Source organism: Papio anubis, chromosome 20, assembly GCF_008728515.1.
Source record: "Papio anubis isolate 15944 chromosome 20, Panubis1.0, whole genome shotgun sequence".
Classification (NCBI taxonomy): domain Eukaryota; kingdom Metazoa; phylum Chordata; class Mammalia; order Primates; family Cercopithecidae; genus Papio; species Papio anubis.
Window position 1 is genome coordinate 36,398,698 of NC_044995.1, and position 21,309 is coordinate 36,420,006.

Here is a 21,309-nt window from a genome sequence, read left to right on the forward strand (position 1 = left end):
ATACAAAAAAACTAGCAGGCCCGAGGATAGGCTGAGGTAGCCTGTAGTCCAAGTGCTTGGGAGGCTAAGGAGCAGGAGAATAAGTAAACAGGGCCGGGCTGCAGTGAGCTGAGATCAGCACTGCACTCAACCAGGCTGACAAGCCGAGACTCAAATCTCTAAAAATCAGATCTCTACTCCAAAAGTCATTTGATGAAGAATAACTCAATTTCTAACTGATAATGATACTTCAAGCCATTAATGTGCATGAAAAGAAATCTTACAAACTGAGACAAAACCCTTTTACATTATTTTCTAAAATTACATATTTTAAAACATTTAAGACTGATTTGAATACTTAACATACACATTTTGAAGAACACCAAATAATGTTTCCTAAGATGATTTAATGTCATGGAAAGATGCTCACAACATATTCCTGTGTGAATAATCCAGATGGAAAAAAGAATATATGAGCTATAATAGCATTTTTAGGTAGAATTCACATAAAAATCACCATTCCAACCATTCTAAAGTGTCCAATTCAACAGCGTTTAGTGCACTCACAATGTCGTGCTAGCTTCGTCACTATCTAGGCCCAGAACATTTTCACCATCCCAGGAGGAAACCCCATCCTGATTAGCAGTCGCTCCTCAGTCCCACCTCCCCACAGCTGCTGAAAGCCACCAATCTGCTATACATCTCTTCAGATTGGCCTGTTCTGGAAATTTCATATAAAAGGACCGCACACTGTGTGACCTTTCGCATCTGATGTCTTTCATTCAGTATCATGTATTCAAGGTTCATCCACAGTGTAGTAGGGATCACTGCTTCATTCCTTTTTATGGCTGTGTAATATTCCATTGTATGGATGGACCACATTTTGTTTATCCTTTCATCTGGTAATGTACACCTTGGGGTTGTTTTCATCGTTTGGCCACTGTGAATAGGGCTGCCATGAACATTCATGCACACGCGTCTTTTTGAACACCTATCTCAATTATTTTGAGTAGGTATCTAGGATGGAATACAGGACTGTGGAATAGGGTCATAGGGTAATTCTGTGCTTCACTTTTGATGAATCAGGGGTCATTTTAATGGGGTCAGAGTGAGTCACTGCAGAACTCAGCTCAGGGGCTCCACCCGCAGCCAAAGTCCGCCCTCTGCGCGCAGGACCAGCTCCGGCTTCCTGCGGGGCTCGGTGTGGTCCGGCAGGACGCGGAAGCGCAGCAGCGTGAGCGCCAGGACCACCTTCATCTCGGCCATCGCGAACGTCTGCCCAATGCAGTTCCTTGGGGTGAGGGGTGGAAACTCTGATTGCACCCAGGAGCCCCATCCTGGACCCCTCAAGCTGAAACCCTGGCCTGGGACACCCAACCCCGCCCAGGTCAGTTTGAGGAATAGAGAAGTGGGTATCCGTGCCTGGATCCCCATGTGGGCTTGCATATCCTGCAAGTCTAGCCCAGCTCCAGCCCCCAGCCTAGACCAAGGTGGGGTGGGAGGGGGCTCTGAGCACACCAGGGATCCGTCCAGGATCCTACTCTATGGACCTTTTCCCATAAACTCCAGAGGCGGTGAGGGAAGGAGAGCTGGAACTCGGACCATCTACAATGTCCCCCTTCTCCCCACTGTCATGCCCAGGCCCCTGCACCCATCAACCCGTCCCCATCTCAGACACAGGCCACCCTTACCTGGGTCCTGCCGAGAAGGGAATAAAAGCCAGAGGTGACCTCTCCTTGATGTTCTCTGGGTCAAAGCGAAAGGGGTCGTAGACCTGGAAGTGAGACCAAGAAGGGTTGCTGGGTGGGGTCTCCCAGGTCCACCAGCCTTGGAGAAACAGACAGTTGTGTGTGTCTTGGAGGGAGGTGATGTTGGATTCTCCTGATCAAAATCCTGCCCCCTCCTCTAGGAGCCTTGGAATGGACAAAAAACAGAGGGAGGGAGGGGGGGCCCCACACCTCAGGGTCCGGCCACACAGCTGGGTTGTGATGGGTTCCGAGAACACTGATGTGGCAGATAACACCTGTGGGAGAGAAGGGGGCTGTCAGGACAAGTACCCCTGCCTGAGGGGCTCCTCTTCCTACCCAGGAGGCTCCTCCCTCTGAGGCTGTGGGCACCTTTGGGGATGACCCGGCCGTCTGGGAGCACAATGTCTTGGGTGCAGCAGCGGGAGATGGCAGGAACTGGGGGATGCAACCGCAGGCTCTCCTTAATGCACATGGTCAGGAAGGGCAGCTGGGCCAAGTCGTCCCTAAGGAAACACCCAGCCCCAATCCTTATCAAGGGAGCAAAGACACAACTATCAGCTTCTCTGTTTGCAAGTGAGACGTTTTCTCCTTGTAACGAAATAAACTTTTAAAAAGAATTGTTACAAAGTTGCAGGAATAAAAACTGTGTGGCACTGTTGCAGAAACAAGAAAACAGACCCATGGAACAGTACAAAGAGCTCGGAAAAAGACATGAGAATAAGTGAAAACTTCACATTTGGTAAAGGGACCCCCACCCACCCCAAACAAAATCCTGGGAAATGGATAGATTTTACAGTTCTGAAAGAAACATGTGAACCAACTTAACGTCATGGAAATTAATAAATCAAAAGTACCCCCCAAAAGTTAAAAGGCAGTATTTTACAACACAAGGCAGAAAAAAATCAATCTTAATACACATTCTTAAAAGTAAATACTTTTAAACAGTCCAAAGAAAAAGAGGAAAAATAATAAGAAAATCAGTTCCATAAAAAGAAAGCAAATAACATCAGCACATGCAAGAGATGTTCACCCTCACTCTTATTTTTTTAAATGTCCATCAAAAGAAGACATATGAAGATTGGCCCAGATTTAAAATTCAATAATACAATAGTACTATTGGTAAAGTTATGGGAAAGTTTGTGCCATAAAACTCAGCTAACAGTAAAGGATTTGCAATCATATTGTACGGTGGCTCACGCCTGTAATCCCAGTACTTTGGGAGACCAAGGCAGGCAGATCACCTGAGGTCAGGAGTTCGAGACCAGCCTGGCCAACATGGTGAAACCCCATCTCTACAAAAAAATTACCCAGGCATGGTGACGGGCATCTGTAATCCCAGCTACTCGGGAGGCTGAGGCAGGAGAATTGCTTAAACCTGGGAAGCGGAGATTGCAGTGAGCTGAGATCACACTATTGCACTCCAGCCTGGCCAACAAGAGTGAAACTGTCTCAAAAAAAATAATAATTGTACAGTGCAAATGGTCTTTGATTCAGCAATTGCACTTTAGAGAATTTGTCCTGCAGAGATGCTTATATATGTAAGGAATGCTCACTGTGCACACATGCTGACTGCATCACACCCAGTTTAGCAAAAGCTTGGAGACAAGCCAAATATATATCGATGGGAAAATGTTTAGATAAACAGCCACACAATGGAATAATATACAGCTACACAAAAGGAGGAAATAGGGATCACTAGTCTCATCACATACTGCAGGCTAGAAGGTAAATCAGTACAGACACTCTGGAAGGCAAATTGGAAATATCTACTATAATTGAAAATATTTAATGTCCTCTTCAACATAGAAATGAGCTGAATAAACTATACAGCACTCAGAAAAAAATAGCATTAAGGCACCCTGTTGAGTGAAAAAAAGTTACAAATATATAAAGTACACATATACAAAACAGTAAAGTATGGATATATTTACAAAAATGAATGATTCATAGATAGATGATGGAGAGATAGATGATTGATGGATAGATAGATGATAAATAGATGATATAGATAGATACATAGATGATATGTAGATTGATTAGTAGAGATAGATAATAGAAGATAGAGACATAGTTACATAGATAGATACAGAGATAGATAGATAGATAGATAGATAGATAGATAGATAGATAGATAGATAGATAGATAGATAACAAATCTAAGGCTCTAGAGACACCTTTGGAGAATGAGAAAGGCTTAGGTGGGGTGGCAGGATTGTTAAGGAAAACCCTGGTCTTATCTGTAATGTCTCATTTGGTGAAAGAAGAACTCTTTTGTATCATTTGTTTTGTAACTTAATGCTCTTTTCCCATGTGGTGTATATGTATACACAATGGAATCTCATTTAGCCTTTAAAAAAGAAAAACTTATCTCATTTGCCACAACATGGAAGAACCTGGAGGAACTTAGGCTAAGTGAAGTAAGCCAGGTGCAGAAACACAAACACATGATCTTACTTTTCTTGGCTAAATAATCTTATCTTACTTATCTTGACTAAAATAGTCAAGCTCATAGAAATAGGAATAGAACGGTGGTTACCAGAGGCCAGGGCTGGGGGAGGGACAGAGAGGGGTGAAAAGTTAGTCAAAGGGTGGAAGCTTCAGTTAGACAACAGGAATAAGTTTTTGAGATCTGCTGCACAGCCTCGTGCCTTTAGTAAACAAAGTATTGTATTAGTTGAAATTGCTAAGAAAGTAAACTTCAAATGTTCTCAACACAAAAATGATAAATACATGAAGTGATGGATTTGTTCATTACCTCGATTTAATAATTTCAGGTTGTATACATATATCATATATATATCATATATCATACGTATATCATATACATATATCAACATATTATCTATCTATCTATCCATCAATCATCTATTTCTCCATCATCTATCTATAAATCATTCATTTTTATAAATATATATCCATATACTTCTTGCTGTTTTACATGTACTTATGTATATATTTGTAAGTTTTTTTCATTCAACAGGGTGCCTTAATGCTATTTTTTTCTGAGTGCTGTATAGTTTATTCAACTCATTTCTATGTTGGTATATGTATACATATATCATACATATATCATATATATATCATAACATCATATTGTGCCTCTAAACATATATAATTAAAACTTGTCAAAGACAAAGAACAAATTTAAAAACAAACTCATTTTCCAAAATTTATATTTTGAGAAAAGTAAAATATCTCAGAGATAATATGCAGACCTGTGTCTATTTTGTGGACTTTCATTTACAAAGAAAAGCACAGTACATGTTCATATAAGTAAAAGTCATAGTGTGAGTTCCTATAAATGTGGGCATTGGGATAGCCATTTTCTAGAAGAATACACAGGAAACTGTTGACTATAGTCACCGCTAAGGTGGAGCTTAAAAGGGAACTTTATTTTTGTCATAAAGTCTTTTGACCATTTTTTTTTAGCTACACATATAATTTTGCTTGAAATCTGGGTTTTATACTCCAGGACGTGGGTCTGGGCAAAGATTTTCTACGTAAGACCTCAAAAGCACAGGCAATAAAGAAATGAGATTATATCAAAAGAAAAACGTTCTGCACAGCAAAGGAAACAATCAACAAAGTGAAGAATCAACCCACAGAATGGCAGAAAATACAAATTACCCATCTGGCAAGCGATTAATAACCAGAATATATAAGCAGCTCAAACAACTCAATTGGAAAAGTAACCAAATCATCTGATTTTAAAATGGACAAAAGATCTGAATAGACATTTCTTAAAAGAAGACATACAAATGGCCAAGAGGTAGATGGAAAAATGCTCAATGTCACTAATCTTCAGAGAAATGCAAATCAAAACCACAGTGAGATACCGTCTCATCCCAGTTAAAATGGCTTTTATCAAAAATACAGGCAATGATAGATGCTGGTGAGGACATGGAGAAAGGGGAGCTCTCACACACTGTGGGTGGGAATATAAATTAGTGCAACCACTGCAGAGAACAGTACAGAGGTTCCTTAAGAAACTAAAACTAGAACTACCGTATAACCCAGAAAATCCACTACTGAGAAAAAAGACAAGAAATTTCTATCCCAAAGAAAGAAAATGAATCTGTTGAAGAGATATCTGTACTTCCGTGTTTATTGCAGCACTATTCACAACAGCCAAAATATGGATTCAACCTAAGTGTCTATCAATAGATGAATGGATAAAGAAAATGTAGTGTGTATACACAATGGAATACTATTCAGTCATTTAAAAAACTGAAATGTTGTCATCTGTGGCAACATGGATGGAACTGGAGGTCACTGTGGTAAGTAAATAAGCCAAAACCAGAAAGACAAATATCGCATGTTCTCACTCATATGTGGGAGCTGAAAAAGTGGATCCCATGAAAAAAGAAGATAGGTTGGCAGAGGGGAGGGAAGGATGAGAAAAAGTTGATTAATGGGTACAAATATGAGGTTTGATAGGAGAAATGAAACCTAGTACTCGAGAGATCACTGGGCTCACTACAATATGTTCTCTACATTCTGAAATAGTTTGCTTGTGTTAGTTACGTTTCTAGCATAAAGAAAAGATAAACATTTCAAGCGATGGATATCCCAAGAACACTGACTTGATCTTTATCAATTATATGCATATATTAGATTATCACATGTATTTCAAAACTATGTACATCTATTATGCATCAATAAAAATGTGTTTTAAAAAATAAAATTGCAAAAATATTCTTTATTTTAAAAGCATAAAAATGTTTATTTCCCTCCCAGGACTGCTGTGCTGGGCAAAGGCGTGGACAGGAGGACACTGAATCCAAGACACCCATTCGTTCCAAAACTTCCTCTCCTTCCTCCAGCCCCTGGCCTGGCTCAGGCCTTAGAATGTCCCCACTGTGCCCTCATTCTATAGCTGGTCCTCTCCAGTACGCCCTCCACACTAGCCCTAGAAACATCTTCCTGGTACCCAGATGTGACCTGTCCCTCCCCTGCTCAAACACTTCTCATGGCTCCCTATTGCCCTTGGGCTAAAACTGAAGCCATTAACATTTTCCCAGAGGCTTCCACAACCAGCCCCTGCTACCATCTCCAGTTTTATCATCTCACCACAACCCACAACTCAGTCTTTTCCTCTCTCTCCCCTTCTCCTCCTTTCTGTCCTGACCCTGCTCGCTCTCTCTCTCTCTCTCTCTCTCTCCCCCTCCCTCCCTCTCTCTCCCTCTCTCTCCTCTCTCTCTTCCTCCCCCAAAGACCCCAGGTGGTCTTCTTGACCTAGAGCACTGCTCCCCAACTGTACCCAATTATCGACTGATCATTATTCAGGCTCTCAACTGAGACACTTTCTATACCCCCCTAGTCCTGCTTCCCTTACTGTAAACCCCATCCCTGCCCATGTGGGCTGGGAGAGTCCTGCCCAGGGACAGTTCCCCCACTAGGCTGGGAGCACCTGGAAAACAGATCCCTGGGCTGGGTCCTTCCCAGGTCTCCAGAGCACAGAAAGATGCTGTGCACAGATGTGGGGGAGGGAATGCAGTGTGGGAGCGTTTGCTGAATAAGGACGGGATGGATGAACGATGCAGGTGTTCTGGACAAGAATGGATAAATTTTACCCCCAGGTCTCCCTTATAAATCCCTGGACTGGACAGAAGGGTAGGAATTAGGGGACAGCAGAGCAAACATTCAACAAGTGAAGATGTTTGAAAAAAATGATATTTCTGGGAGAAAAGGAAGAGAGTGGAGGGGAAGTTCATTTGCTGAACATGTGCTAAGTGGCATGATCTGTCCTCACATATCATCACCAATTCTCTCAGAAGCCCAGGTCTTTCTGTAACCTAACGGCCTGTAACCTTTCCCCAGACAGTCAGGCTGGGTATTAAGTCCTGCCTGTGGTCCTCTGCTCCTATTCCCACTAAGCAACAGTGGAAGAATCAACAAAAACAATCCCTCCTCCCCTTCCCACCTGGGGAACAGAGTCAATGAGAGAGGCTCAGGAACAGCCACCAGCACCTGCACTCACCATTCAATCTCTTTAGGCTCACGGTCCTTCAGAAGCTCTTGCACCTCCTGCCGGCAGCGCTCCTGGTATTCCGGGTGCTTTGCAAGGTGGTACAGGACCCAGGAGAGACCACTGGCCGTGGTGTCATGGCCTGGGAGGCAGCAAGGCAGGCTTGGGTCTCTGGGCTGCTTCAGCACCCGAGGGTGGACAGCAACCATGCATTTTGGGCCTCAGGGAAGATGGGGAAAGGGGGATGGGAAGTGCGAGGGATCCACCCACCCTGTTCCTGGAATGAAGAGATCCAAGTCCCCACTCTAGCCCCACACTGGGGACCTCACCCTCAAACATAAAGGTGTCTGCTTCTGCTCTTATGTCCTCATCAGACAACTTCTTCCCATCTTCATCCTGGAGAGAAAGCAATAATTTCCCAACCCCCACTCCCATAAAAAGCCACACTACCTCTGAGGGCTCTTGAGTCTAATCTGAGACAAGCTCTGAAGATTCATCCTCCTTCCAGAAACCCAAGCCCATCTTGCACTCCTAGACCCCTACTGGTCACCATGGCCAGAGCCCCAACCCCATGGACTTCCTCCCGGCTTCCTTGCCTTTCCTTTGGTCCCTAGTGGGAAGACTCAATGACCCATGGATGCTTTCATGTTTCTGCATGATGAAAACTTTCTGAGAAAAAGTTGCTGGCAACCTGGGTTACAGGATAATTAAATGGCAATTTGCTTTGGAAATTAGAGAGTAAGTGTTGCTTCAAAGATATTTGCCCACATTCTACAGTGGTAAATGAATCTTATCTCCCTGGAGATATTTGAGTTGTAAGTCTATGGAATATGGCATCCAGAACAAAGCACATAATCTCTCACAAAGCTGGTGCCCTCTCTCTTTCTTCCTCTCTCTCTCTCTCTCTCTCTCGCACGCTCTCTCCCTCTCTCTCTCTGTAGAAAATGTGCTGGAACTCACAATGTAGGGTGTCTCTCCTAGGGTACAAACTGTGCTGCACATACAGGTGAAAACATTGCATTGCCCTTGGAGGACTTTGACTTGGGGGTGGAAAGTCAGTGCCACAATCCTACTCTGGCTGATAGTATTGCCGTGAGCAAGACATGGGCTGCTCTGATTTAGAGGTTTAATGCATCTGTCGTAATAGAAATACACATAGACAAAGACATAGACACACAGACGTAGACACAGACACACATAGATAAAGTCATAGACTTAGACAAAAACACAGACACACAAATCCACATAAACATAGACATAAACAAAGACATAGACATAGAAACACCCACAGACACAAACACTCGTAGACATAAACATGGACAGATAAAAACAGACACAGGCACACAGGCACAGTCAAAGACAAAAATATGGCCAAGCGCGGTGGCTCACACCTGTAATCCCAGCACTTAGGGAGGCCAAGACGGGCAGATCACAACGTCAAGAGTTCAAGACTAAAAATAGTGAAACTCCCTCTCAACTAAAAATACAAAAAAATTAGCCTGGCGTGGTGGTGGGTGCCTCTAATCCCAGCTACTCGGGGGAGGCTGAGGCAGGAGAATCGTTTGAACCCAGGAGGCAGAGGTTGCAGTGAGCCGAAATTGCGCCATTGAGCTGCAGCCTGGGTGATAGAGTGAGACTCCGTCAAAAACAGGAAAAGAGAAAAGAAGGAAGGAAGGAAGGAAGGGAGGGAGGGAGGGAGGGAGGGAGGGAGGGAGGGAAGAAGGAAGGAAGGAAGGAAGGAAGGAAGGAAGGAAGGAAGGAAGGAAGGAAGGAAGGAAGGAAGGAAGGAAAGAAAGGAAGGAAAGAAAGAAAGAAAGGTAAAAACATAGACAAAGACAAAGACACAGATACAGATAAAGACATACAGATATGGCCAATGACAAAGACAAACACATACAGTCACAATCATAGACAGAGACACAAACTCAAACAGAGACAAAGATATAGAAAGATATAGGCAAAAACATAAACATAGACCCAGACATAGATGTAGATGTATAGATTGAAATGTGGCCAATTAACTCATTAGCTTGTAAATAGAGCAAACTCCCAGACTTGTCAGTTTCAAACCTAGCAGCTCCCTGCTACGTGCACTCCACAGAGTAATCTCCAAAACCTATCTCTGACCTGTCCCTCCCTTCCTCAATCACCTTCCATGGCTCCCCAGTGCCCTCTGGATCAAGTTCAAATTCTTTCATCTGACATTTCACATGAAACTCCCTTGTGCTTCTTGAATTCAGATCCCAGAGAAGCCCACCTTACTCAGCAGGAGCACATCAATGAAGTCCAAAGTCTTGGATTTGGCCTTGGCTTGGAGGAAGTCATCAACACCCTGGCTAGGGAGGGTGCGGCGCCGCTCCTGGATGACGGCGTCTGTGAAGTCGTGCACCAGGCGGCAGGCTCTGCGGAAACGCTGCCCATCATGGGTGAGATAATACAGGAAGTCTATGTACAGGAAGAACTGCTGGTGTCTTTTTGCCACAAGGGCACTGAGCTCCAAGATGGCGGCAATATATTCACTGGGCTTCCTGCAGGATAAGGGCAGAAAGGGAGGCAACAATTTAGTACACCAGAAGCCCCAGGAGCACCGGCCACCAGCAGCCAGGAGCTACCTCCTATCAGTAAACAGAGTATCCAGGAACAGATGACCCCACAGATACAGGGTGGGGATCAGCACGAAATCAACTCTCCAGGCTCTCTTATCTCTCCCTGCATCCTATCTCTGTGACATGCCTCCATGCCGCTAGGCACCCAGAGGATAGTTTGCACATTATGCTCCTATTCTCTCTCTCCCTCCCAGTATGCAGTCTTGCCCCTTCTCCTTCCTGAAGCTGTCCACAAAGCTCGGACTTTATGCTCCTCCAACTAGTGCATGGTCCAGCTTCCACCCTAGCTTCTTTGCATCAGTGTTAACTCCATTTAGTGCTACATTACAGTCAGTCCCTGACAGAGACCCGCTCTGACCACACCCACCAGTTCGAACCCTTTTAATGAGTCCCTAGAAACCTCAAGATAAAATTCATACCAGTCCTTCAATGATCAGGTATAACAAAACTCCTCCAGGAAGGTTTGTCTGATTTCCCTGCTCAGTCCTCCCTCCCCCACCTACCCACCTTGGGTCCACGGCCCAAGATCCCAGACCCTGGGCAAGAACTTACTCCTGACAATGGCTGTCAAAGCTGAAGACACATTTCTGCAGACTGTCCAAGGTCATGAGGCTGATGTGCTCAAACATGTCCAGACGGGCACTGCCCTCTGAGGCCAGGAGCTGCCACTTGGCCTAGCCAGAGAAGGGGACAGAGCTGGGGCAGGCTCCTTGCTCCCTTGAGCACCTCTCCAACCCCAATCGTCAAGATGCACTCCCCAGAATAAGCCTCTTCATCTTCTTCCCTGGGACCCCTTCCCAGGGAGGACCAGGTTATGGTGCCAGCAAAAGCTGTTACTATTAAGAGATGAAGACCCAAGATCGGGAGTTAGGAGACCTAGGTTCAAGTTCCAGCTCTGGCTCCCGTGCTCTGTGTGCCATTAGTCAACTCATTACCCTCCCCTATATCTTCAGAAACAGTTAAGATGATGTGCTTTGGAGCCATATAATTCACGTTAGAAACTCTGCTCCACCACGCCAAGCTCACTCATTAGCTGGGTGAACTTGGGTTAGCTCCCTAATCTCTCAGACCTGCAGTTTCATCATCTGCCATGGGGCAGAAATACATCATCTCTCCTTCACAGAGTTCTTAAAATCAAATTAGACAATATATACTCGTGTCATGGAATGGGCACATGGCATTGTTTCTGGCATATGGTGAGTGCTTAATAAATGTTGGGTTTCCTCATCTGCATTGTTATAAATTGATTACCAAAACATCCCTATGTTTGTAGAGGTAGTCCTCCATGAGTCCTGAGCACCCTTTCTGGGCATGTCACAAATGCAAGACACTGATGTTCTTAACTTGAAAATTTTCTCAGAGTTGTGTTTGCAGGAAATAACTTTGAGGATAAGGGACACCCCCTGGATATGCTGCTTCTGCTTGCTATAAAAACAGATTCCTAAACCTAATGCCCCTTCCCTGTAATGCAATATATGATGTCAGCAGGCATTTATAGAAGCCCACCTGTGTCAGCCCCTGGGCTTTGAGAAGCTTGGAGAAGAAATGCAATCTAACAAGAAACACATACTCCTCTCTGTTTCATGAATAGTAAAACTATCCTTTGTCTCTGACCCAGGAGTTTCTTGTTCTTCCAGAAGAATTTATGAAACAGTAACTAGCTTAACGTCAATTTTAAAGTTAAAAAAAATCTAAACACTTCACAAAACTTTTGCTCCAATTCTTCCCTTCTCCTCATATCCACACCCTTCGCAATGTGGTTTTTCAGCAACTCCCAATAATAGACAGAGCCTATTTTACCCCCCGCCATTGATTCTGTGTTGGACTATTGGCTTTTGATGTCAAAATACAATGTGGTAAAAATGATGAGGTGATAACGAATGAAGTTAAGCCTCATCTTACTCCCTGGAACCCTGTCTGCATTGTGAACCATGGGGCGCCTTCTGGAGGGAGAGAATCAGATGGAAGGAACATCCAGGGGTCCCAGCTGAAGCCAGCCAAAACCCAAACACGTGAGAGAACTTGGCCAACACCTGCAAGGCTGCCTACATGACCCCAGGCTGCTCTTGTATCATGAGTGATCCCTTCCATCCACATCCAGAAGAACCCACCAACTGTCCCACAGACTTATCAGCGTTCATAAACCTTTACTGCTTTAAACCAATGAGCTTTCAGGTTCTTTCTTCTCAGCAATAGCTACTATGCAATTGTTGTCATGACCCTCTTGAGTTTACAGGGCTTGGGTGACAGAAACATAGAAACAGACACCTTCTGGGCACCTACTATGCACCAGGGACATGACTCCATTACATCACCTTGACCATCTTTTAAGTAGGGATGATTAGCCCCATTTTACAGATGAGGAAACCAAGGCTCAGAGAGGAAGAGCAATGACCCAATGGCACCCAGCAGAGCCAAAATTCCAGACCAGATCTGTCTGTGGTCTCCCCAACCAAAGGCTGCAGCTGGGACCTTGGCTTCAAATAACTCACATGCATGATGTTCACACTGTCATTGAAAATCTTCATATAGGGCTTCAGGATGTTGAAATGGAAGGCGGGTGTCAGCATCCGACGGTGGCGGCTCCACTTGTCACCAGCACTCAGCAGGAGCCCATCCCCTAGCAGTGCAGCCAAGGGCCATGGGCAAGGGCGTCTCCCTCCCCTGGCCCTCCAGGTTGTTCCCAGCCCTGTTCACCTGCAGATACTCACCCAGCCAGGGCTTCAGGAAGCTGTAGAAGACCTTATCCTTTGGTACAATGGCGGCTGACATAAATGAGGACAATCAGGGGCCATGGAGGCAGGTGAAGGAGGAACTTTGGGGGTGGGGGGAGGCTCCCAGCAAGAGGTTTGCATTTCTCCCCTCCAAGCCCCACATAGCAGGAAGGGGGCCAAGGGCAGAGGAAGAAGGGAGGATGGGGGAGGGGAGGGAAGACCAGACCAGGCTATGGCAGCACAGTACAGCAATGACACTGCCTAACCTGGCACAGAGAAGCTATGTCGGGGCTCCAGTATGCCTTGACACGCCTCCTACATGACCCAACATTTTCCTCAACCCCTGAGCACAGCTCGGCACTCTACAGAATGCCTTCACATGGACCCAGGACACCCTGTCTGCCCCAGCACTCGCTGGCATCTCCTGGCATGGCATCTTCTGACATGGACCTGGACATGAGACATGACCCTGACATGTGTTCACATGTCCTGACATGGCCACAAAATACATGACAATTCCTAACACGAGACAGTATGCTCTAACATGGACATGAGATGGTCTAACATGACCTTAAACGCGTGTTCCACATACAGGCTCTGGGTTGAATATAAATATGGTATCTTTAACGTCCCAGACATAGCCCACATGTGATCCAGACTGTTCCTTAGGCATGACCCAAGCATACTATAACACAGCCTCAGACAAGACTCAAATAATGTCTCAGACAGCTCACGCAGGGACTCTGGGTCCCAGACCTCACACAAGCCCCAAACATGGCCCAGATGTGACCAGCAGGAGAAAACGACAATGTCAAACAGCACCTGAGACAAGAACCAAACAGGCCCTCACATGCCCCACATGTTCTTGGCCACAGATGAGCCCCACACATGACCGCAGTTGGATTGATACACCAGATGTAACCAGGTATAACATATTTCAGGTGTAACCAGGACCCATGTGTAAATATACACGTGACAAGACATAGCCGTACAGCAGACCTGACCATATAACAGCCATCATACAGACATTCCCCAGACATGAGCAAACAGGAACAGAGGTCAGACAGGTGGAAGTCCAGGGACAATGGAGGCAATGGTGTCTCCACCACAGCTCCTCCTGTCTGCACGTGGGCACGCGATCCACTGGAGGCAGCACAGAGACCCCAACTGTGGGCAAGGCGTGGCCAGTGCAGTGTCTACCTGGAGCAAAGAGCACAGGCTTGATGTAGGTGGGGTGGAAGATGCGGACGATTGCGTGCCAGGGCCCCACCCACCAGCAGCACATATCACCAAAGGTGCACACCAGGCTTTGTATGTATAGGAGACCTTCCTCCGAGCTGTGAATCTGGAGAGAAAGACACAGGACCCAATTTAAGCTCTCCTAGGCTGTGAGAGAGAAGGATCTGCAGGGAGGAGTTTGAGGCCCTCACCCTGAGGATTTCAAGCAGCATCTCATCCTCCTCTCAGTGCTGAGCCCCGCCGGGCTTCCTCCTCACATCCTCCACACAGGACTCTCCAGTCCTTCAGTTACACAGACAGAAAAGGTATTTCCCCATGTGGATCCACACACCATGTTCCCTGGGCTGGGCTTTCATTCATCCCATTTTCCAGATGAAGAGACTGAGGCACTAAATGATAAAGTCACTTGCCCATAGTCCCAGACCATGGCAAGCCTGAGGCCTGAGACTGGGTCTATCTGCACCCATGGTCTGAGTCCTTAACCATCAAACTTCTTTGTGCCCCCAAAACAGTAGCTCTGGAAGACCCAGGCCTGCCAAGACTGGGCAATCGGAGACACAGGGTTTGGGTGAAAAATTGGTCCTGTGATCCAGGCCAGGAGAAGTAAATCATGGGCCTTTTCTGGGAACTCTGGGGGAAATGTGGGTTTTCCTTTGAGAATTGAGCTTCTGGGGCTCATTGTTGGTGTCATGAGGGAAAGGTTATCTTGAAAGGAAAAGTGGCGTGGAGAAAGCTAAAGCCAAGAGAGGAAGGCAGATTCCCAATGACATTGTTTGAGACCTGGATCCAGCCATTCCTAAAGGCCATCCTCCCTGGACTTTAAAATCAATAGATTCTCTTTCTTTGCTTAGACCACACCAGGTTGGGTTTCCACCACTCACAACTGAAAGAGACCTCAATAACCAGAGACAGCAGCTGAGAAACAGCCCAGAGTCACTCAGCGTTTTGAGGCCAGAGCCATCGTCTGTCGGATGCTGCCTGTTCCCCTGCTCAGCCTGGCCTGTCCAAGATGGGAAGCACAGGGGTCAAGGAGACGGCCCCAAGTTAGGGTGGAGTCTCCTTTTGGAGATTCCCAGGGCCTAGAGCAGGAGAGCAATGAATTTAGGGCAGACAAACTACAGGATGGGGTAGAAGGACTTGACCCACACCAGAGGTGGACGTCATGGAAATAACAGTCCAGATCCTCCACCAATCACAAGTCCTCCTCATTGTTCTAGGCTTTGCGACAGGCAAGGTGATGCTAGACCTGGCAAGGGACCTTGAATACTAACGATGCCCAATTGCATCACCCTGCGCTCTCCTTTCAAACATTCCTACTCATTGTTCCAGACATGGCTCCAGTAACTCTTCCTCCAGGAAGGCTTCCAGCCTGCCCCAGCAGACAACTTGCTCTTCTCTGGGCTATCATCCATCTCCCTCTGGCCCTTTCTTGACCCCATGAAGTTGGGGATGTCTCTGTCCACATCCACCTCCTTAAACTTGGGGGTTCCTCCAGGACAAGGCCTTGGGTTGAAGTCTCTTGGGGCCCCAGGGCAGCCCAGAACACCAGGACAGGGTGTCAGAGGGCAATGGAGAGAGGAGATGCTGAGATGAATTGGTGAATACAGGAAAGAAAGATGAAGATGGCTGAGAGAGAAGGAAAGGAGAGGCCAGAGTACTGCAGGGGTCAAACGGGAGCTTGGGGACAGAGGGACTTGCAGGCCTGAAATGCACCGCAGCACCCACCACCAAGTGTTCCAGGTGGTACCTGAGGCATTGATGACAGATCGGATGAGGTTGGGGTGGCAAAAACGGATGACGGGGATGATGGGGCCCATCCAGACCTTAAAGCCCTGGGGGTAGGTGGCCACCAGCTGAGTCAGGACCCTCATGCCCTGCTCCGTGGGGGTGACCTGCAAACAAGGCAGGGGCCATCACTTCCTGTAATGGTTAATTCTAGGTGTCCTCTTGACTGGGCTAAAGGATGCCCAGATAGCTGATCATCTGTCTGTAAGGGTGTTTCCAGAAGAGACTGGCATTCGATTTGGTTAAACTGAAGAAGGAAGAACCACCCTCCCCAGTGTGGGCAGAACTCATTCAATCTTTTGAGAGCCCAGGTAGCACAAATAAGCAGAGGAAAGGCTAATTGGCTCTGTTCTGGGACTGGCACATCCATCTTCTCCTGCCCTTGGACATCAGAACTCCACCTTCTCAGGCCTTTGGACTCTGAGTTACACCACTAGTGTCTACTTCTCCAGCCTGCGGACAGCAGATCATGAAGCATCTCAGCCTCCATAATCCTGTGAGCCAATTCCCGTAATAAACTTCCTCTTATATATATCTATCTACCTATCTATCATCTATATACCTATCTACCTATCTGTCTACCTATCCATCTATTTACCTACATATCTATCTATCTATCTATCTATCTATCTATCTATCTATCTATCTATCATCTATCTATTCTATACACCTATGTTTCTATGTATCTATCCATCTATCTAATCCATCCATTTATCTTATCTATCTGTCTATCTGTCTATCTATCTATCCATTCATCCATCCTATCTGTGCATCCATTTATCCATCTAGCCTATTATCTACCTACCTACCTATCTATTCATCTATCTATGTATCTAATCTATTCATCCTATCTAACCTTTCTATCTATATATCTATCTGCCCATCAATCCATCCATCCATCCATCTTATCTGTACATTCATCCACTTATCCATTTATACTATTATCTATCAATCATCTGGCTATCTATCCATTTATCTAATCTATCCACCCTACATATCTTTTTTTTTTTTTTTTTTTTTTTGAGATGGAGTCTCACTCTGTCGCCCAGGCTGGAGTGCAGTGGCCGGATCTCAGCTCACTGCAAGCTCCGCCTCCCAGGTTCACGCCATTCTCCTGCCTCAGCCTCCCGAGTAGCTGGGACTACAGGCGCCCGCCACCTCGCCGGGCTAGTTTTTTTGTATTTTGTAGTAGAGACGGTGTTTCACTGTGTTAGCCAGGATGGTCTCGATCTCCTGACCTCGTGATCCACCCGTCTCGGCCTCCCAAAGTGCTGGGATTACAGGCTTCAGCCACCGCGCCCGGCCTACATATCTAATCTACCTATCTATCCACCTAATCTATCCATCCGATCTACTATTCTATGTATGTATTATCCATCCATCCATCCATCCATCCATCCATCCATCCAATCCATACATCCATCTGTCCATCCATCCATCTATCCTGTTATGTATGTATGTATGTATGTATCTATCTATCTATCTACCCACCCACCTACTTATCCAGCCAGCTAGCCATCTATTCACCCTATCTGTACATCCATCCATCCATCTATCCTATTACCTATCTATCTGTCTACATTCCTCCTGCTCTCTCTCTCAGAGCCACCTCCAAGTCCCAAGAGTGCATCCCAAGGCAGAAGGAAAAGACACACCGTCCACTCACAGAGGTCCGCTTAGCTTGAGAGGATTTTCTTGTTCTGGGAGTCATTTCAGCCCAGAGGCGGCCACATGGGGAGGTTCTCACAGGGGAGATTTGTGGGGAGCAGTATGGCCTCAAGACATGTCCCTAAGGCTGGTCCTCACATCCCTTCATGCCCTGACTGGTTCCTCTGCCAGCCACACAGGTTCCAGTTCCTCCCATGGAGAAGGTTCTGCACACAGGGGACCCTCCCTTCTCAGCAGCCACTAGGGGAGCAGAGGTGACTCTGACCATCCATCAGGACAGTGTCTCCCACCTGGGAGCAGCTTCTGCACCAGGCTCTGTGCTAGTGCGTCCTGTGTACCCTCCCACTTCACCTGTGGACAGACCCATCAATCCTGCCATTTGCAATGAGCAGATTGAGACCACGTTCCCCAAAGGGCAGAGCAGGTCTAAGTCAGAGGGCAAGGTCTGGGGGAGGAGAAAGGTCAGGTAAGGCTTCTGAAAGGGGAAGTGAGTGACCAACTTTTATGTGGGTTTGGCAACAGGACCTCATTGGGACATCTTACTGGGGAGGAACAAGATAAGAGGAAGGTGCCTCCGGATGTGGTGGAGGTGAGAGACAGCCCACACCTCTCCTCTGGCCCACCTGTACCCTCATAACAGGAAATAGGCGAGGCAGGGAGAGGACCCTGGACAGTGGGTGCAGGAGGCCTCAAGTCCAGCCATGGAGAATGTGGGAATGCCAGGGACTCGCCTCTGTGCAGCCAACCTTCTGCCCAGAAGCCCCGCAGAGATGCATTAATGTGGGAAAACAGGCAGGAAAAGGATTCAATGCAGGCCAGGAGTGGGAGGATGAGGAGGTGAGAAGGGCTTGGGTTGGCACAGCACAGAAATGAGTGAATAAGCAGAAGAATGAGTAAGACACCTCCCCTGCTTCTCTGCTACCCCAGACCCCAGCCCACCCCTTTACCCCCACTCCCTGAACCTCAGACCCCTCAGGAAGTCCATTCACTCTGAGACTCCGACCCATCCTGCTGCCACACTCACCAGGCCCAGGTGACCCAAGAACCAGTTCCGTTTCGGGGGTTGCGGGAAACACCGGAGGCGGCGACAGTTGTCATAGAAGGTGTAGGTCCAGGCCAGGACACGGGCCAGGAGCCAGGAGACCCCAATCAGCAGCAGGAGCAGCCACGGGGATACTGCCACCGGCCCGAGGCCCAGCGAGGACAGGCTCAGCTGTGGCATTCTGTAGGCCAGACGGGATGGTAGGTGAGGTCCTGAGGCCCAGGGAAGGACCCAGGGAGCTCCAGGGACAGTGGAGAGAGGCAGGGACGGGCAGTGCTGGAGGTAGAACAGGGAGAGTAAACATGAATGGATAAACAGGGGCTGAGAGGTAAAGTACAGAAAGGCCCAGCCAAAATCAGCAGCCAAGTGACCTCCAGTTTCCTGGTAAGCACTTAGATTGGGAAAGAGAGAGAGAGACTGATTAAAGTCCAGAAAGACCCAGCCTGAATCATTGGGAGGTTGCCAGGGGCTTGGTTTCAGTTAGGAAACCACCCATCCTCCAGCCCAGCACCCAGGGGCTCCCTGGGCCTTGGGCAGCCATGGAGAATGTGGGAAGGTCAGGGGCTCGCGCACCCAACCCCTTGCCCAGTGCCCCTCTCCATCACAGGCTAGGATGCCCCAGGCCCGCCACCCCCACCCTGGTACCTTCTGTCAGGAGCAGCTTGTCCCACACAACTTCCTCTCCCCTTCTTCTGAGAGGTTTCTGCCCCTGGCCCCTGATGTAGGGAGGGCTGTGGGAGGCTGGGTTGGGCTGAGCTGGGCCAGCCAATCCCCACAGCCTGGGTGCTTCTCCTGTGTCTGGGCAGCCGGCCAAAACCTGGGTGTGGGGGACCAGCTGGATGCAGAAGAACCAGCTTGGGTGACACAGCAAGGTCACTGGATCCTCAGGTCTCAGCACCTCCCACATAAGGTGAAGAGTAAGCTGAGAGGGGTCAGATAGAGTTTCTACTGTGTGACACCTGCTCTTGAAGAGTGGCTACTGAGTGTGTGGCAGATAAAAGCATGAACTTGAGAGTTCAGGTGTCAAGTGAGCCAGGCCAAGCCAAGCCTTGTTCCAGATCATCTCCTGTGCTCCTCTCTAAGACTGGGCCAGCAGGACACCATGCACCACTTCTGGATGCTGAGTCAGGCAACTTGGAAGAGACAAGCCTCTGTCCCCCGTGCTGCTGGATGGAGTTCAAGTCCTGCCTCCAGGCAGCCCAGGGCCCTGTTGGAGACCTGACTGCTAGGAGCGGGAACAAAGAATCCAGCCCCGCGGAGAATTACCCGGGTCAGATTCTGGAGATTAAGAGCCCAGCTGGAAGAGCAAATCTGGAGGCTGGACTCAGTGTAAGAGGACAGAGCAGGGACGTGGAGGGTAAGGATGAGAGGGAACAGATGGGGTCCAGGCAGGGGAAGGGCAGAGCTGGGGAACCCTGAATGGAGTCCTCATTCTGCCTCATCCTTGCTGTGACTGGTCAGTACTGCCCCTCCTGGGCTCAGTCTTCCCACCTGGGAAATAGGATGTTGGATGAGGGCCTTAGAGGGGGACAATGAGGGCTCCTAAGAAGAGGGAGCCCCAAAATGGAGTGACAACTAGCAACTGTTTCCCGCAACCCCCGAAACAGAGCTGGTTCTTGGGTCTCCTGGGCCTGGTGAGTGTGGCAGCAGGATGGGTCTAGGTCTCAGAGTGGATGGACTTCCTGAGGGGTCTGAGGCTCAGGGAGTGGGGGTGAAGGGGTGGGCTGGGGTCTGGGTTGGCAGAGAAGCAGGGGAGGCATCTTACTCATTCCTCTGCTTATTCATTCATTTCTGTGCTGCGCCAACCCAAACCCTTCTCACCTCCTTGTCCTCCCACTCCTGGTTAGTTGCTAGTTGTCACTAGCAGGGTGACAACCAGCACTAAAGGGTGGCAACTAGCACTTGAGCTGTTGTGTGCCAGTCTCTACTCTGCACAAAGGCTGCATGGAAAGTACTTCTACTGTGCGCCAGGTGCGAAATCCCGTCTACTCTGCGCCAAGTGCTCTCCATAAAGTGTGCCTACTGTGCACCAGGTGCCAAGTCCCGTCTACTCTGTGCCAAGTGCTCTCCATAAAGTGTGCCTACTGTGCACCAGGTGCTCTACATTAACCCTGTACACTCAGTGCCTGGTATTCCTCATAGAGTGCCTACTGTGTGCCACTTGCTCCACATAATGAGTGCCTACTGAGTGCCACCTCCTGTATATGAAGAGTGTCCGCCGAGCACCAGGTGCTGTCCACATAACACATGTCTACCGAGTGCCAAGTGCTCTACATATAGAGTGCCTACTGATACCTCCTGCTCTATATGGAGACTCCCTACTGAGTGTTCCCTGATCTACATAAAGAGGGTCTATTGAGTGCTGCCTGCTCTGTTAGGAGTGCCTACTGAGTGTTGCCTGTGCTCCATAAAGTGTACCTACTGTGGGCTGCCTTCTGTACATAAAGGGTGCCTACTGAGTGCTGCTTGCTCTACATGAAGAGTCCCTACTGTTGCCTGTGCTACATAAAAAGTGCCTACTCAGTACCACGTGCAATACATAAACAGTGCCTACTGGCCT

At 47.6% G+C, this 21,309-nt stretch overlaps 1 protein-coding gene across 13 annotated transcripts; it reads right to left on the minus strand.

Annotated features, from left to right (window-relative positions):
- Positions 1 to 366: 366 nt before the first annotated feature.
- On the minus strand, positions 367 to 19,524 carry LOC101005940 (cytochrome P450 4F3). 13 transcript variants are annotated; one of them, XM_021930823.2, is made up of 14 exons: positions 19,395 to 19,524; positions 18,732 to 18,930; positions 16,002 to 16,146; positions 14,319 to 14,360; positions 13,013 to 13,066; positions 12,794 to 12,921; positions 10,854 to 10,975; positions 9,953 to 10,223; positions 8,025 to 8,091; positions 7,708 to 7,915; positions 2,097 to 2,230; positions 1,938 to 2,002; positions 1,671 to 1,753; positions 367 to 1,270 (listed from the first exon to the last, which is right to left on the minus strand). In XM_021930823.2, the coding sequence occupies exons 2-14, from the start codon at positions 18,927 to 18,929 to the stop codon at positions 1,105 to 1,107; spliced, it is 1,683 nt and encodes a 560-aa protein (XP_021786515.2). In that variant the 5' UTR covers position 18,930; positions 19,395 to 19,524; the 3' UTR covers positions 367 to 1,104. The 13 variants fall into 13 exon arrangements, 12 of the variants coding, with proteins under 12 accessions (XP_021786515.2, XP_009192020.2, XP_021786507.2 ...); XM_009193756.4 differs by having other exon boundaries at positions 7,708 to 7,837; positions 19,395 to 19,500; XM_021930815.2 differs by having other exon boundaries at positions 18,732 to 19,025; positions 19,395 to 19,478.
- Between the last annotated feature and the right edge of the window lie 1,785 nt (positions 19,525 to 21,309).

Excerpts from the sequence above, each read along its gene's own strand:
- LOC101005940 (XM_021930823.2), bottom strand. The coding sequence starts at position 18,929 with ATGCCACAGCTGAGCCTGTCCTCGCTGGGCCTCGGGCCGGTGGCAGTA. Across the intron at positions 16,147-18,731 it reads TCTTGGGTCACCTGGGCCTG|GTCACCCCCACGGAGCAGGG; the intron begins GTGAGTGTGGCA and ends CCTTGTTTGCAG. Across the intron at positions 14,361-16,001 it reads ATCTGTCATCAATGCCTCAG|ATTCACAGCTCGGAGGAAGG; the intron begins GTACCACCTGGA and ends CTTTCTCTCCAG.